General features: G+C 52.3%; 2 protein-coding genes across 3 annotated transcripts in view; both read right to left on the bottom strand.

Annotated features, from left to right (window-relative positions):
- The window catches only part of TENT4A (terminal nucleotidyltransferase 4A), a 41,897-nt gene extending 39,428 nt beyond the window's left edge, over window positions 1-2,469 (bottom strand). Inside the window, exon 1 of one of the 2 annotated variants that reach the window (XM_055422283.2) lies at window positions 1,213-2,469. In XM_055422283.2, coding sequence (XP_055278258.1) covers window positions 1,213-1,946 — 734 coding nt within the window. In that variant the 5' untranslated portion in view covers window positions 1,947-2,469. The remainder of the gene's footprint in view (window positions 1-1,212) is intronic. The other variant, XM_055422282.2, reaches the window with a different exon arrangement.
- Window positions 2,190-17,601, bottom strand: part of LOC148774950 (uncharacterized) — a 52,440-nt gene continuing 37,028 nt past the window's right edge. The window contains exons 3-4 of the mRNA XM_088827581.1: window positions 2,636-7,796; window positions 2,190-2,585 (exon numbers count right to left, since the gene is read on the bottom strand). Coding sequence (XP_088683707.1) covers window positions 2,190-2,585; window positions 2,636-3,094 — 855 coding nt within the window. The 5' untranslated portion in view covers window positions 3,095-7,796. The remainder of the gene's footprint in view (window positions 2,586-2,635; window positions 7,797-17,601) is intronic.

The raw sequence follows: 17,601 nt of genomic DNA, 5'->3' as shown, positions 1-17,601 counted from the left end.
GTCACAACTTTCCTTCCAAGGAGTAAGCGTCTTTTAATTTCGTGGCTGCAATCAGCATCTGCAGTGATTTTGGAGCCCAAAAAAATAAAGTCTGACACTGTTTCCCCATCTTAGTTGACCTTTAAATCAGCTCCCAACTGTACAAGAAAGTTTATAACTTAAATCCTAAAATGCTGATTAAAAAAAAACCTACCTACGGATACCTTGTTTCCAGGTGCTCAGAAAAGTGCAGGAAGGGCTAGGTTAAGTAGCACTCACACCTGAGCAGCCTCACCTGGGACAGCTCCCACACACACACCCATCTTCCTCACAGGTCCTGGCCTCTGTAACTGCTCTAACATAAAAGGAACTTCTAATCCCCATTAGGCTGATGTGGAAATACTTAAAATAGAGATGACACTTCCCAGAGAATAACCTATTTCTAGAAACGTTTTGTACTGTTTCTGAACACTACTAACTTATTTAAAAGAAAAAAAAACTGCAGATGACGCTATTTGGCAATTTCGGCACAAAATTAAACCACAATATGCAAGCCCCTTCACGAGAAAGTCGTTTCTAAATTCGCTGTTGGTTAAACTGTATCGCTACCGAAAAATCTAGTCCTGTTCTAAATGGATTTTCGCAGGGGGTAAAAAAGTTAACATTTAACCAACATTTGCCTTCAACTTGATTCAAGTTCCCGACAACAGTAAAAAGCCTCTGCAAGTTAACATAAAACACCCCTCTGCGTCCCACATAACAGAAGATCCCTAACCTGGCGGGGGGCTAGTACTGGAAAGTATGCGCCCTCCTTTCCAGTTTGTTTGCTAAGTGGTTTCAGTCGTGTCCGACTCTGCGACCCCATGGACTTGTAGCCTGCCAGGCTCCTCTGTCCATGGGGATTTTCCAGCAAGAACACTAGATTCGGTTGCTGTTTCCTTCTCCACCTTTCCAGCCAGCAAGAAAAGGAAAACACCTGCACGCGCAGAACGCAGCGGGCCCTTTCCTGCACCGTTAGTTCTAGAATCTCGACACACCGCCCGTTTATACTTTGAATAGGAAAATAGGAAACTACAAAAGCTCCTCGCAGAGTCGGACCTCGGCCTCCGACACCCACCCTCCAAACGAGGTGGGAGCCCCGTGTGGGGACGCTCGATCGCCCGCGGCGCAGCCCCGGGAGGCCCCTCGCGGCCGAGGCCGCCCCCCGCCCCGGCGCCCGCCGCGCGCACTCACCCCTGGATGCCCGGGCTGTACGCGCGGCTCTTCCACGGCGTGCCGGGCCGCGGCGCCTGGGGCCCGGGGCCGCCCCCTCCGCTGAGCGCGGCCGCGCGGCTGCCGGACAGCAGGTAGTTGAGGCCGTACGTGCTGGCCTTGTTCTCGCGTTTCCGGCGGCCCGGGTGGAACTGGTGCTGCGGCGGCGGGGAGCCGGCGGGCGCGGGCCCGGCGTGCCCGTTGGGGGCGCTCGGGGGGCCGTCCGCGAAGTGGAAGAAGGCGCCGCCGCGGCCGCCGCCCGCCCGGCCGAGCGACGCGCTGCTGGAGGACGACGAGGAGCAGCCGGGGCTCTCGGTGCCCGACTCGGCGTTGGACGAGGACGACGAGGACGACGAGGACGAGGACGACAGCGACGGCGACTTGTGCAGGCGCCGGGCGCCCTCGGCCGCGGGCCCGAGCGCCGTCAGCAGCGCGGGGGGCAGCGCGGCCGCGCCGGGCGCGGGCGGCGGCGGGGGCGGCGGGGGCGACGCGGCGGGCAGCGCGGGCCCCCCGAGGCCGCCGCCCGGCCCGGCCGCCCCCGTGCCCGCCGCGGCCGCGGCCGCCGTGTCCAGCGCCGGCGAGTTGAGGCAGAAGTAGGGCGCGAAGCCCGAGCCGCCGCCGCGGCCCACGCCCTGCGAGGTCTCCCAGATCTGCATCCACAGGGCATTGGCCGGCCCCTTCTGCTCGGGCTGGATCCAGGCCACGCGCGGATCCATCCACGCGCCCGCCCCGCGGGCCCGCGCGCCCGCCCGCCCCGCCCCCGGGCCGCGCACGGACGGACGGACGGACGGACGGACGGGCGGACGGACGCACGCGCGGGCGGGCCTGCGCCGCGCCTCGGGCCGGCTCGCGGCGGCGGCGGCTCCCGTCGGGGCCCGGCTCGCGGCGGCGGCCTCTGCGGGGCCGGGGGGCGCCCCGGGCGGGCGGCGGCGGCGCTGCTGGGGGCTGTCAGGCGCCCTTCAGGCGGCGCGGGGGCCGCGGCGGCGTTCCACGCGCGCCGGCGGCGGCGGCCATCGGAGGGGGGCGGGCCCAGGCGCCGCGCGGCCCGGGACCCGCCGCGAGCCGGGACCTCGGGCGAGCTCGCGCCGCTGGCTCCGCGTTCCTGCCGGCGGCGGCGGCGGCGAAAAGACACGCTCGGCGGTGACGGGGCGCGGGGGAAGGAGGGGGCGCCGCCGCCGCCTCCGCTCCAATGAGGGGCGGGGAGGGAGCCGGGCGGGGGGCGGGCAGGAAGCGCGGCCTTCCGTGCCCGGGCCGGGACGCCAGGGCGCACGCGCGGCCGATTTCAAATCCTCACTAGACAGCGCCGCCTGGGCTACCGCGCCTGCGCGCTGGCGCTGCCTTCCATCTGAGGCGCGCTGAGGGGAGGGCGTGGGGGGCGGGGCAGCGCGGCGGAAGGATACGCGACGGGGGCGGGGCTGGGAAGAGCGGGCGCCGGCCGCGTGGGCCCTGCTCGGCCAGACTGGGGCTGCGGCGGGGGCGGGGGCGGAGGGGGAAGCCGCGGGCCGATGCGCCGCCCTCGCCCCGTCTGCATCCGCCGGCCGCACCTCCCTCCACCACGCGCCGGCCGAGGCGTGTGGACATGCGCGCTGGGCGCCCGGCGGCCGCGCATGCGCAGGAGCCCGCGCGCGGCGCCGCCTGTGGGGGCCGTGTCCGCGTCCTCGGCCTCCGCCGGCCGGCCCGCAGGCAGGACGTCGGGAGCTGCCCGGCCCCTGGCAGAACGGACAGGCCCCAAAGCCCCGCTCGCGTCCACCAGGGCCCCGCGGGCGGCCGGGCACGCCGCGGTCACCGGTGTCAGCGCCGCCCGCGTGCCCGCCGGCGTCTTCCCAAGGAGCCGCCCCACGCCCTGCGCGGGGGGCACCCGCATCTGCTGGTGTCCTCACGGGCTTTGTTTAATTTTTAATATTATAATTAAATACTTTTAATTCCCCCCGCCCAAATTTCAGGAGACATAAAAAGAGCTAGGTAGTAATAAAGCACGGATCGTATAGCAACGCAGACAGCGCTACGGGCTGCCCGGGTGGGCTAAGGTCAGCGCGCCTGCGAGGTAGGCGTTGTTATCCTCACTTCCGAGTTGAAGAAAAATCCGGGCTCGAAGAGATTTTTTCATTCCTTTCTCAGCCTCACGCAAGCAGTAGGTGGTAACTCTGAATTTCTGTTGTGACTGCAACGCCGAGAGCGCATTCGCGTTGTGCTCTGCCTTCGCCTCTGAACTCAAAAACTCACGCGAGTTCTACATTTTTCATACCCCATCTTACTAACCAGGAATAGTTTTGAATATTCACAGCTTCTCTCTCCACTCCGTTTCCAAAGGAAAATACACATCCCGCCTCACGGGCTTATTTTGTTCGTCGGTGTGCTGTTGTTACGCTTTTAAGAATGATTTTCTACGCGAAAGAGGAAGCTCCAGCTGGCAGCTTAGCTCAGTGCTGCGATTTCCCGAGGCCGGCCGGGCGGCGCTGCCCATCAGGGAAGCAGGCCGCGGGGGCCTGGGTTTTTCAAGCTGGCCCGGGCTCCGCAGGCTTCATCAGCGACTCTGCCCAGCCTGTGCCTTCCCGTGTCCAGAGGGTGCTCGGAGCCCGGCTCTGACGCTGGAGGTGCTTGGCACACACCGCTGACAGCACACGTTCGGTGAGGTCCAGAGCCTGCTTGTGCCCGGGGAGCTAAGACTGCCTGCCGGCCCCGGCGGCCCCACCGGGCCTGGCCCGACCCGGGGAGGGCGTTCCTGGGCCAGGCGACTTCCCCCCGCCCGAGCCAGGGCCAGGCTGTTCGCCTTCTTCCCAGGCCGCAGCCTGGACGCCTTCCCCGTCAAACCTCTCGGAACAAAGCGGATTTTAAATGGGCTCGTCCTTGTTGGTATCTAAGACGAGTAGACTGCGCTAAGCGCTTGACACTGGAAACCTCCTACCAACATGAAAAAGTCCAAAAGTCCGTGGCTTTTGGTTAGGTTTTCTTTGTTTTGTTTTTTCTTCCCTCAAGTGATGTTACTTGATAAAAGTGGCTATTTCTGTTCAGACATTGCTCAGTACCTGTATATGGTACATGTGGAAATTATGATCAAGGATTAGAACATGTCCAATTAAACCACAGAAAACACACAAAACAAGTCAGTTGTTACTCTGGAACTCGTTGCTTCCAGTGACTCAGGCCAAAGCCCTCGGAGTCATCCCAGCCTCCTCTTTCCAGAGCCAATACACCCTCTAGGCTTCACCTGCCAAACAGCCAAAAGCCTCCATCCACCCCACCCTCCGCCCACAGCCCCTTCAAACTTCCATGTGCCGTGCTAAGTCGCTTCACTTGTGTCCGACTGTGTGACCCCATAGACCACAGCCCCCCAGTTTCCTCTGTCCCCCTGTCCATGGGATTTTCCAGGCAAGAATACTGGAGTGGGTTGCCCTGCCCTCCTCCTCCAAGGGATCTTCCCAACCCAGGGATGAAAGGGGCATCTCCTGTGCTGCCTGCGTTGGCAGGGCAGGTCTTTACTGCTAGTACCACCTGCGAAGCCCCAAGCTTCCATAGGTTTAACCTAAACAGTCCCTTCTAGCTGGCCTTCCCCAACCCATTCTTGCCTTTAGCATTGTCTCCCCACAGCCACCTGAGTGAGCCTTAAAAAAGAGAAAAGTGTTGATTTTAAATAAAAATAAGAATCATGCCATTTTTCTGCTCCAGACCCTCTGGGGGCTCTATTTCTCACTTAGCCATACTATGACCTGCAAGTCCCTGCCTTGTCTGATCACCTTGCCTACTCAATCACAAGGCAGTGGACACACTGCCAACCCCAGGGCCTTTGCACTTACTGTTCCATCTGCCTGGGATGCTTCTACCGCAGACGTCCCTCCCCGCTCTCAGGTCTTAGGGAGCACTTCCAAGTGGCTCTGTTTAAACTGCAGACCTAACCCTCAGCATCCTCTCTTTCCCTTCCTTGCTCTGTTTTTCTTAGCATTTATCTCCACTCGTTTCCTTGACCACATAACGAAAGACCACAAACCAGATGGCTTGAAACAACGGAAATTCATTCTCTCACAATCCTGGAGGCTAAAAGTCAGAAATCAAGGTGTCGCCAGGGCCATGCCGTTCTCGGGGGGGGCTCTGGGGGAGAAACTTACTCTTCTGAAGTGTGCCTGCCTGTGCTCAGTCGCATCTGACTCTTTGCGATCCCCAAGGACTGCAGCCCCCCAGGCTCATCTGTCCATGGAATTTTCCAGACAAGAATGCTAGACAGGTTGCCATTTCCTACTCCAGGAGATCTTCCCAACCCAGGAATCAAAGCCTTGTCCCTTGCATCTCCTGCATTGGCAGACGAATTCTTTACCATTGTGCCACCTAGGTGTTGCCGGCAATTCTAGGTGTTCTCAGGCTTGTGGGTACATCACTCCAGTGTCCACTTCCAGCACTGCATGAAGTTTTTTCTGTGTGTCTTTTCCCATCTTATAAAGACACCACTTACCTTGGATTAGGACTCACACTTGACCTCATCTTAACTTGACTACCTCTGTGGTGACCCTATTTCCAAATAAGGTCACGTGCTACTGGTACCCAGGGGCAGAGCTTGACCAAATCTTTTTTTGAGGGGGAGGGGGCAGGGAACACAAATCGACCCACTATGTCACCTGATATAAATTTTCTTTGCGTCGTTCATCATCTGTGTCCGCTCACCCCATAGGAATGTGAGCCTCACAAGGAGAATTTTTATCTGTCTTTTCTCCTGGTGGGGGCCAGCTCCAGGACTGTGTCTGGCACACGATGGGCCCTTAATGAACTGGTGGGATGACCAGTAGTCACCTCACTGACCCAATGGGAATGAAAGCAGGCAGTCGCATTGCTGAGCTTCCAACAACTTGTCATTGTTTACTTGTTTTCCCCATTTTAAACTTCCCACCCACGCACCCTTGACCTCCCACTCCCTCTTTGCTGTTTACCTCTAGCTAATCCCTCTTAGCCTGATTCCTCAGCCACCAGTCAACTTCTTATAATTATATCCAGATTTTGTTATTTATGCATTTGATCATAAACCTTTTATGTGATTTAGAAGAAACATTTCCTTATGTAAATGAAGAAACAATACTGGGGCTTCCCTGGTGGTCCAGTGGTTAAGAATTCACTTGGCAATGCAAGGGACCTGGGTTCCATCCTTGGTTGGGGAACTAACATCCCATATGCCCTGGAGCAACTAGGCCCATGCAACACGACCATGGAGAGACTCCATGTGTGGCAACAAAAGGTCCCGAGTGACGCAGCTGAGACCCAATGCAGCTGAATAAAAATAAATTTTTTTTAAAAAAAAGAACTAGTACTGACAGCAAAATGCAGTCTCAGACTCCGGGAAGGGGGACATCTGTCTCTTCGCTTATCAGACAAAGCATTTACCCTTCTTTGGCCAAAACCCACTCTCTCTCTTTCCTGATATTACGGAGAGGTAATATTTGTGATTACATCACAGTTTTAGTGTTCTCGTGAGCAAATGGTTTCCATTGTGTGTTTCGTGAATGATCTGTACCAAAATCAGACATCCTGGTCAAAATGCAGATATCAGGGGCTCATTTAATCTACTGAATCTTTCTAGAAGTGAGGCCCAGGAATCAGTATCTTAAGTAAACTCCCTGGACAATTCTTAAGCACAGTAAAGTTTGAAAACCTCCATCTAATTCAAGGTTCCTAACTCAGTTGCTCAAAGAAACTGAATAGGTGATATAAATAACTGACAAAAATCAGACTGTGCATGTGTTTGTATTAGTCAGCTACTGCTGAGTAACAAACCACCCCCAAACTCAGTGGCTTAAAATAAGTGTTCAGTATTGCTCACAATTCTTCAATGCTCACCATTCTTTATGATCCAGTTCTCACATCCCTACATGACTACTGGAAAAACCGTGTCTTTGACTATATGGACCTTTGTCAGCAAAATGATGTCTCTGTATTTTAATATAATGTCTAGTTTGTCATAGCCTTCCCTCCAACGAGCAAGCATCTTTTTGAATTGTGTTGCTGGAGCAGACTCTTGAGAGTCCCTTGGACAGAAAGGAGATCAAACCAGTCAATCCTCAAGGAAATCAACCCTGAATATTCATTGGAAGGACTGATTCTGAAGCTGAAGCTCCAATACTTTGGCCACCTGATATGAAGACCCAACTCATTGGAAGAGGACCCTGATGCTGGGAAATAATGAAGGCAATAGAAGAGGGTGAAGAGGATGAACTGATTAGATAGTATCACCAAATCAACGGACGTGAGTTTGAGCAAACTCCTGAAGATACTAAAGGACAGGGAAGCCCGGTTGCTGCAGTCCATGGGGTCGCAAAGAGTCAGACGCAACTGAGCAACAACAGCAGCAAGTGACTCAGAAAATGCTGCCACACGGAGAGAGCCAGACAGGGAAAGTCAGTGGGCTACTGGTGGCTTGTGGGTAATCGCTGGTCACTGGGAAGCAAATAACGTGATGAGACAAAAGAGAAGGCGAGAGCCACCTACCTGAGCTGTGCCGCAGGCATTCTTGTCCGTGCAGACAGGTCGCCTTCAAAGAGCTCTGTTCCTGCCAAGGTGACGGCTGAGCTTTTTGGAAGTCTCAAGCACTGGGGCCACCATTTAAAGGAAATCCAGAATATATATGTATAATTGAATCACTTTGCTGTATAGCAGAAATTAACATATCATTGTAAATCAACTATAATTTAATAAATTTTTTAAAAAAGAGTAAACCTTGGGGGGTGAGCATTTCTGTAAAATAAGTGATCATGGACATTTTCAAATTTATACAACAGTAGCAAGAAAGTATATAATGAAACCCTATACACTCATTACCCAGATTCAGTAATTATCAGCTCATGGTCACATGTGTCCACTAACATCCTTACCCACTTTCTCTCCTTCCAAATATGTTGAAGCAAATCCCAGATAAGATATCATTTCACCCGTAAATATCTCAGTATGTATTTCTGAGTTATAAGCACTCTTGTTTTAAAACATAACTATAGTATTAATCACATCAATGTATTAATGATAATGTCCTACTTAATATCATCAGCTTATTTAACTTATATGCAGAGTACATCATGAGAAACGCTGGGCTGGAAGAAGCACAAGCTGGTATCAAGATTGCCGGGAGAAATATCAATAACCTCAGATATGCAGATGACACCACCCTTATGGCAGAAAGTGAAGAGGAACTCAAAATCCTCTTGATGAAAGTGAAAGAGGAGAGTGAAAAAGTTTGCTTAATCTGGTCCCATCACTTCATGGGAAGTAGATGGGGAAACAGTGGAAACAGTGTCAGACTTTATTTTTTTGGGCTCCAAAATCACTGAGGATGCTGATTGCAGCCATGAAATTAAAAGATGCTTACTCCTTGGAAGGAAAGTTATGACCAACCTAGACAGCATATTAAAAAGCAGAGACATTACTTTGCCAACCAAGGTCCATCTAGTCAAGGCTATGGTTTTTCCCGTGGTCATGTATGGATGTGAGAGTTGGACTGTGAAGAAAGCTGATCGCCGAAGAATTGATGCTTTTGAACTGCGGTGTTGGAGAAGACTCTTGAGAGTCCCTTGGACTGCAAGGAGATCCAACCAGTCCATCCTAAAGGAGATCAGTCCTGGGTGTTCATTGGAAGGACTGATGCTAAAGCTGAAACTCCAATACTTTGGCCACCTCATGCGACGAGTTGACTCATTGGAAAAGACCCTGATGCTGGGAAGGATTGGGGGCGGGAGGAGAAGGGGACGACAGAGGATGAGATGACTGGATGTCATCACTGACTCAATGCATATGAGCTTGGGTGAACTCCGGGAGTTGGTGATGGACAGGGAGGCCTGGTGTGCTGCGATTCATGGGGTCTCAAAGTCGGACACGACTGAGCGGCTGAACTGAACTGAATATCGTCAAACATCTGATCCATAACCAGTATCTGTTGTTGTTAAGTTGTGTTCGACTCTTTGTGACTCCCATGGACTGCAGCACGCCATGCTTCCCTGTCCCGCTGTCTCTCGGAGTTTGCTCAAATTGATGTCCATTGAGTCAGTGATGCTCTCTAACCATCTCATCTTCTGTCGCCCTCTTCTCCTTGTGCCTTCAATCTTTCCCAGCATCAGGGTATTTTCCAATGAGTTGGCTCTTCCCATCAAGTGGCCAAAATATTGAAGCTTCAGCATCAGTCCTTCCAATGAATATTCAGGGTTGATTTCCTCTAGGATTAACTTGTTTGATCTCTTTGCTGTCCAGGGCCCTCTCAAGAGTCTTCTCCAGCACCGCAATTCAAAAGCATCATTGCTTCAGCCCTCAGCCTTCTTTAAGGACCAACTCTCACATCTGTACATGACTACTGGATCATCGATACCTGATTATCTTATAAAATTGTAATTGGTTGTTTTTTCCCCATAAGCTCTATAATTGCAGTGGTTGGTTTGAATATTCCCAGGTTTTTAATCTGTGATTTCTCTCTCATCTTTTTCTCTTTTAGGGGTCGCGGCGGGGGGGGGCAATCTTTTGTTGAAGAATGTGGCTCCTTTGCCCCACAGTCTGTTTTGCAGGCACGTCTCCCTGTGGTATCACTTGACATGTTCGCTGTCAGCTCTATTTTCTTTTTTTCCCCTTTTTTAGGATCTTGACCCCACTTATTGATTTATTTTTGCTTTTTGGCTGTGGCATGTAGGATCTTAGTCCCCCAAACAGGGATCAAACCGTGCTCCCTGCAGTGGAAGCGTGTAGTCTTAACCCTTGGATCTCCAAGGAAGTCTCCTCTGTTTTCTGTAAATCGGTCTGTCGGGTGTCAACTCTCAGCTGAATTCAGGGCTGGCTTTTTCTGGGAAGTGTGACAACTGTGGAGATGGATCTGTGTCCTCAAGCGCCTTTGCTGTGAGTGTCACCAAAGACCCTCCATCCATGGCTCCTCCGGGGGGGGGGGGGTCACCATGTTTCAGCAGCACAGCCATCCCCAGACGTCCCTTCCCCTCTAACCTGAGACGCAGGAAATGCATGCAGAGGAACGATGTTCTAGGCCTGGGGAGAGAAACATCCCTGAGGACACGAGCACCACACTGCCCGCTTCCAGGTCCAGGAGTGGCCACAGAAATCTCGCCCGAGCCTGGCACCGTAGACCGACGCCCAGCCTGGAAAGGCTGTATTCCACCCGGCGGCGCTTGACACACAGTCGGACGCCCATGAAGAGATTCGCACTGAGTAGTGACAGGATCTGAGTTGTTTAAGGAGACTCATTCTGCCTCAGGGGTCTTCCCTGATAGATCAGTTGGTAAAGAATCTGCCTGCAATGCAGGAGACCCTGGTTCAATTCCTGGATTGGGAAGATCCACTGGAGAAGGGATAGGCTACCCACTCCAGTATTCTTGGGCTTCCCTTGTGGCTCAGCTGGTAAAGAATCTGCCTGCAATGTGGGAGACCTGGGATCGATCCCTGGGTTGGGAAGATCCCCTGGAGAAGGGAAAGGCCACCCACTCCAGTATTCTGCACTGGAGAATTCGATGGACTGTATAGTCCATGGGGTCTCAAAGAGGCAGACATGACTGAGCGACTTTCACTTTCACTGTGCCTCAGGAGATGGAATTGTTATGCACAAGGCTGGATGAGGCTGGTGACAGTGGCTGAGGACCCATGGCCCGAGGAGAGCACTGGGAAGTCAGTAAGGAGCAGGGTGTCAGGTCTGCAAAGGAAAATTTAGTTGAAGAGAAACTTTGTCAGGTCAGGGGCTCTGACTCCTGGAAGAAACACCCTCGGATCTCAGCGGCAGGCCTTTGGTGAGTTTGTCTCCCATTCATACTTGAGTCCAGCTGGGCCTGATGGGGCCTGGGTGTGGGCAGGGAGGGCAGGTGAAGGTCCTTCAGGGGTGCAGGCTACCCCGTCCAGGGGTCCTGGCTTCCCTGGGCTCAGCAGGCTACCCTGCCGAAGACACACAGCGGAGGGAAGGAGCAGGATGATGGGTCCTGCGGGAGGTTTGGGGTCGGGCCTGGCATGACCCACACCTTCAGCGGGCAGCCCGCTGGTCAGAATTCAGGCTTTCAGCCCCACCTAATGCGGGGAGTCTGTAAAGTGTAGGCGAACCACGAGCCCAGCAGAAAGGAAACGCGTCTGGCAGACACACAGTGCTGACGCTGCCATGGGATGTTTTGGAGGTAAGGTCATCGGCCCTGTAATTGATTCCATGTGTAGGAAGGGAAGAGGGAGGAGCCGGGAGCTTCCAGCGAGGAGCCCGGGGCGAGCCCCCACCTGGCACGCTGACCAGGGACTCCTGTTAAAGCCCGGCAGAACATTGAGCGGTCGCCCCCACCTGCCGGATTCTGCATCCCTTCAGAGGAGAGCCACAGAGGCAAGCGCTGTCAATCTCCAGTGTAAACCAGCAGCCTGACGGTGGGACAGGAGAAGTCTCGAGTGCTGCTCTCATTCTCGCCTTGCAGAGGCTCCTTGGCTTCGGCGTTTCTCCCGCTCCCTGGAGAAGCCTCCACAACCAGAAGCTCTTCCCGAGTGTTTACACGTTGCACCCCAGAGTCTCAGACGATTCCTGTAGCCCCAGGCTCGGTCCCCCTCTGACGGAGGTCACCTGCAGCCAGGTCCAAACCTTACTTCCACAGCCCGAGGCATCTGTAAGCTACTGCCCTGCACAGGAAGCCGTGCCACGTATACGGCCCCAGGCTCTCGTCTCAGGAGTTTGCTGAAACTTCCCTCGGCCTTAGCACTTGACTGGGACAGACATTTCTCAAACCAAGATCAGTTCTTTGGTTAAGGACAGGGCCTACGGGAGCCAGTTCACTCTGCAATCACTTTCCTGTTTGTTTCCTGACTGTGGGGCCTACGGTCGGACACGATTGAAGGGACTTGGCACGCACACACATGCATAAGACTGTGTGAAGATTAAATGAATCGCTACCTGTGGAGTGCTTACCAGAGTGACGGGCACAGAGCACCTGTCCTACACGTATATTCATGATGTTATTTCTCAGAGGTTCTTCTTAAAATATTGCATTTGTTTGGCTGTGTTGGGTCTTACTTGCTGCAGGATTTTTTGCTGCAACGCGCAGACTCTAGTCGTGATACCCAGCCTTAGCTGCTCTGCCCTATGTGGGATCTTGTTCCCCAACCAGGGAGTGAACCCACTTCCCCTGCATTGCAAGGCGGATTCTTAACCCCTGGATCACGAGGGAAGCCCCTCAGAGGTTCTTAAAGAAGCTGGAATTTTGTTCACACCCTCAGTTTCCCAGTTTTCTCATGCTCTCAGTGGAAAGACTCAGTCAACAGCCCCGCTTCCTGTTTCTTCGCTCTTGGTCAGGCTCCAGCTTCCCTGGTGATGAAAGAGAATGGCTCACTGCTCCGCAGGTCTGACGAACTCATTTATTTTTGTATTTCTCTAATAGATCTGCATCCCCAGACAAACCCTCTAGGAGTCTGTTTTGTTCTGTTGTGCAAACTGAGCCCATGGGTGCGTAGGCTGGAACACGTCTATTTCCAGTTGCTGCTGAACCGTCACTTGGGTGAAGAACGTCTGTGTGTGACATGAAACGACCAGAGACGAGGGGCATCGAGACCCACAGACACGTGACCCCTTCATGGGCCACGGCAAGAGGATTCTGAGCCCAGGGATGGAGGCAGAGTCTACATTCCCAACGAATCGCCCTGAGTGGAAGGGAACTGGGAGGAGGGAGGGATCCAGACAGGGGACCAGTCTGGGGCCATGGCTGTCCCGCCAAAGAGATGTGGGTGCTGGTAACATGGCAGTGGGTGGTGAGGGGGACCCGGATGCAGTCTGGAGGCAGAATCATTCGGATTGACCGAGCAGTGAGGCAGAGGGGAGAATAAAGGGACCCCCGGGTGGTGCCCTGAGCAACTGAGAGCCTTCCTCTCCCAGATGGAGACATAGGGCAGCGGGAAGCAGCTCCTTTGGAAACATTAGGTTTGCAATGTCCCGGCCTGACATCCCGGGAGATACCCAGGAGGCAGCTGGCCCCAGAAGTGATGCATTTGGACGAGGAACTGGTCTGGAGAGGCACGTCTGGGAGGGAAGCCTTCCCTGCTGGCATGGAGCGCTGGCGGTGAGCTTAGCCGGGTGGGAGTCGGTGAGCAGCACAGACAAACGGGGACGGGACCAGCCTGACAGCGCGGGACAAGCAGACTCGTCACTGTCTGCATGAATCCACTGCGTGGCATTTTTCAACCCGTTTGAATTTCTGAGTGGAGTTAGGATGTATGCTGTCATTTTTCAAGGCTCTGTTCAATAAAATAGCTGAGTAATTACTACACTTGGGGAACTGGCTGAAGTCCACTCAGGCCTAAAAATAGCGAGTTGACAGAGCTGTGGGTTCTTTTCTCACAACAGTGAGACCTCGCAGGCCCAGCCAAGCAGCCCTGGAGTTGGAGGCAAGGCTGGACGCAGAGGCCTGCTGGGGAGACACTGCTAGTGGATTCGGCGCAGCCACAGGGCAGATGGAGATGGGCCAGGGTGGCCTTGTCCACCAAATCGGCTGCTTGCGGAGAAAAGACCTCATCCTCACGTTGCCTTCCTTCTGAATTTGAGCCAGGCCAGGTGTCCCAAGTATCGCTAGTGGTAAAGAAATAACCTGCTAATGCAGGGAGATGCAAGAGGCATGAGTTCGATCCCTAGATTGGGAAGATCCCCTGGAGGAAGGAAATGGCCACCCACTCCAGTATTCTTGCCTGGAAAATTTCATGGACAGAGGAGCCTGGTGGGCTCCAGTCCAGTTCAGTTCAGTCGCTCAGTCGTGACCGACTATTTGCGACCCCATGAATCACAGCACGCCAGGCCTCCCTGTCCATCACCAGCTCCTGGAGTTCACTCAAACTCATGTCCATCGAGTTGGTGACGCCATCCATCCATGTCATTCTCTGTTGTCCCCGTCTCCTCCCGCCCCCAATCCCTCCCAGCATCAGAGTCTTTTCCAGTGAGTCAACTCAATGCATGAGGTGGCCAAAGTATTGGAGTTTCAGTTTTAGCATCAGTCCTTCCAATGAACACCCAGGATTGATCTCCTTTAGAATGAACTGTTTGGATCTCCTTGCAGTCCAAGGGACTCTCAAGAGTCTTCTCCAACACCACAGTTCAAAAGCATCAATTCTTCAGTGATCAGCTTTCTTCACAGTCCAACTCGCACATCCATACATGACCACGGGAAAAACCATAGCCTTGACTAGATGGACCTTTGTTGGCAAAGTAATGTCTCTGCTTTTAATATGCTATCTAGGTTGGTCATAACTTTCCTTCCAAGGAGTAAGCATCTTTTAATTTCCTGGCTGCAATCAGCATCTGCAGTGATTTTGGAGCCCCAAAAAATAAAGTCTGACACTGCTTCCACTGTTTCCCCAACTATTTCCCATGAAGTGATGGGACCAGATGCCATGATCTTCATTTTCTGAATGTTGAGCTTCAAGCCAACCTTTTCACTCTCCTCTTTCACTTTCCTCAAGAGGCTTTTTAGTTCCTCTTCACTTTCTGCCATAAGGGTGGTGTCATCTGCATATCTGAGGTTATTGATATTTCTCCCAGCAATCTTGATTCCAGCTTGTGCTTCTTCCAGCCCAGCGTTCCTCATGATGTACTCTGCATATAAGTTAAATAAGCAGGGTGACAATATGCAACCTTGATGTACTCCTTTTCCTATTTGGAACCAGTCTGTTGTTCCATGTCCAGTTCTAACTGTTGCTTCCTGACCTGCATACAGGTTTCTCAAAAGGCAGGTCAGGTGGTCTGGTATTCCCATCTCTTTCAGAACAGTTTATTGTGATCCACACAGTCAAAAGCTTTGGCATAGTCAATGAAGCAGAAATAGATGTTTTTCTGGAACTCTCTTGCTTTCTCCATGATCCAGCGGATGTTGGCAATTTGATCTCTGGTTCCTCTGCCTTTTCTAAAACCTGCTTTTATATCTGGGAGTTCACAGTTCACCTATTGCTGAAGCCTGGCTCGGAGAATTTTGAGCATGACTTCACTAGCGTGTGAGATGAGTGCAATTGTGCGGTAGTTTGAGCATTCTTTGGCATTGCCTTTCTTTGGGATTGGAATGAAGACTGACCTTTTCCAGTCCTGTGGCCACTGCTGAGTTTCCCAAATTTGCTGGCATATTGAGTGCAGCACTTTCACAGCATCATCTTTCAGGATTTGAAATAGCTCAATTGGAATTCCATCACCTCCACTAGCTTTGTTCGTAGTGATGCTCTCTAAGGCCCACTTGACTTCACATTCCAAGATGTCTGGCTCCAGGTGAGTGATCATGCCATCGTGATCTTTTTTGTACAGTTCTTCTGTGTATTCTTGCCACCTCTTCTTAATATCTTCTGCTTCTGTTAGGTCCATACCATTTCTGTCCTTTATCGAACCCATCTTTGCATGAAATTTTCCCGTGATATCTCTAATTTTCTTGAAAAGATCTCTTGTTTTTCCTATTCTGTTGTTTTCCTCTATTTCTTTGCATTTATCGCTGAGGAAGGCTTTCTTTTCTCTCCTTGCTATTCTTTGGAACTCTGCATTCAGATGCTTATATCTTTCCTTTTCTCCTTTGCTTTTCGCCTCTCTTCTTTTCACAGCTATTTGTAAGGCCTCCTCAGACAGCCATTTCACTCTTTTGCATTTCTTTTCCATGGGGATGGTCTTGGTCCCTGTCTCCTGTACAATGTCACGAACCTCCGTCCAGAGTTCATCAGGCACTCTATCAGATCTAGACCCTTAAATCTATTTCTTACTTCCACTGTATAATCATAAGGGGTTTGATTGAGGTCATATCTGAATGGTCTAGTGGTTTTCCCTACTTTCTTCAATTGAAGTCTGAATTTGGCAATAAGGAGTTCATGATCTGAGCCACAGTCAGCTCCTGGTCTTGTTTTTGCTATCTATATAGAGCTTCTCCATCTTTGGCTGCAAAGAATATAATCAATCTGATTTTGGTGTTGACCATCTGGTGATGTCCATGTGTAGAGTCTTCTCTTGTGTTGTTGGAAGAGGGTGTTTGCTATGGCCAGTGCGTTCTCTTGGCAAAACTCTATTAGCCTTTGCCCTGCTTCATTTCATGCTCCAAGGCCAAATTTGCCAGTTACTCCAGGTGTTTCTTGACTTCCTACTTTTGCATTCCAGTCCCCTATAACGAAAAGGACATCTTTTTTGGGTGTTAGTTCTAAAAGGTCTTGTAGGTCTTCATAGAACCGTTCAACTTTGGCTTCTTCAGCATTACTGGTTGGGGCATAGGCCTGCATTACTGTAATATTGGATGGTTTGCCTTGGAAACGAACAGAAATCATTCTGTCATTTTTAAGATTGCATCCAAGTACTGCACTTCGGACTCTTTTGTTGACCATGATGACTACTCCATTTCTTCTAAAGGATTCCTGCCCACAGTAGTAGATATAATGGTCATCTGAGTTAAATTCACCCATTCCAGTCCATTTTAGTTCGCTGATTCCTAGAATGTCTATGTTCACTCTTGTTATCTCCTGTCCATGGGGTTGCAAAGAGTCAGACATGATGGAGTACGTGTGCATGCACACACACACACACAGACACACACACAGCAATGGTTAGAGACCCCCAGCATGAATAGCAGCCAGAGGAGAAACAAAACAGTAGTTGGGAGAAACACAAGGATGTCATGTTCTCCAAAGCACAGGGCAGCCCCCTGGAAGTGACTGAGTGATCGAGAGGGAACCTGGTTCTGAAGCTTCAAACCAGTACCTGATGCTACAGTGCTTCCTTAACAGACCACTGGTTGAGATTAATGTGTGGGTATTACTACCAGCAAAGAAAAGATGAAAGCTTTCACTTTCACTTGGCATTTTAAGGGAGTGGGTTCAGTTCAGTCGCTCAGTCGTGTCTGACTCTTTGCGACCCCATGAATCACAGCACACCAGGCCTCCCTGTCCATCACCAACTCCCAGAGTTTACCCAAACTCATGTCCATCGAGTCGGTGATGCCATCCAGCCATCTCATCCTCTGTTGTCCCCTTCTCCTCCTGCCTTCAGTCTTTCCCAGCATCAAGGTCTTTTCCAGTGAGTCAGCTGTTTGCATCAGGTGGCCAAAGTATTGGAGTTTCAGCTTCATCATCAGTCCTTCCAATGAATATTCAGGACTGGTCTCCTTTAGGATGGACTGGTTGGATCTCCTTGCAGTCCAAGGGACTCTCAAGAGTCTTCTGAGTGGGTGGGGTCAGCAAATCCCCCTACAGGAAGGGGCTGGAAGCAGGGTGCTCCTGGGGGGCTCTGCATGCTGCATTTGCCCATCCTGGCCCAGGCACCTTGCAGGAGGCAGAAGTAGAGGCAGGCCAGAAGCACTGAGATCACATCCCCTGCAGGGGAAGGCATGGGCACTGGGTTTCCAAGAGCACACTGGCCGAACACACGCTTCCTTTGGTTACTCTGTGGCTTAACAGTTTAAA

Source organism: Moschus berezovskii, chromosome 18 (assembly GCF_049115385.1).
Source record: "Moschus berezovskii isolate FMDL1 chromosome 18, NW_MosBer_1.0, whole genome shotgun sequence".
Lineage (NCBI taxonomy): Eukaryota > Metazoa > Chordata > Mammalia > Artiodactyla > Moschidae > Moschus > Moschus berezovskii.
This window is presented reverse-complemented; position numbering and strand designations above follow the sequence as displayed.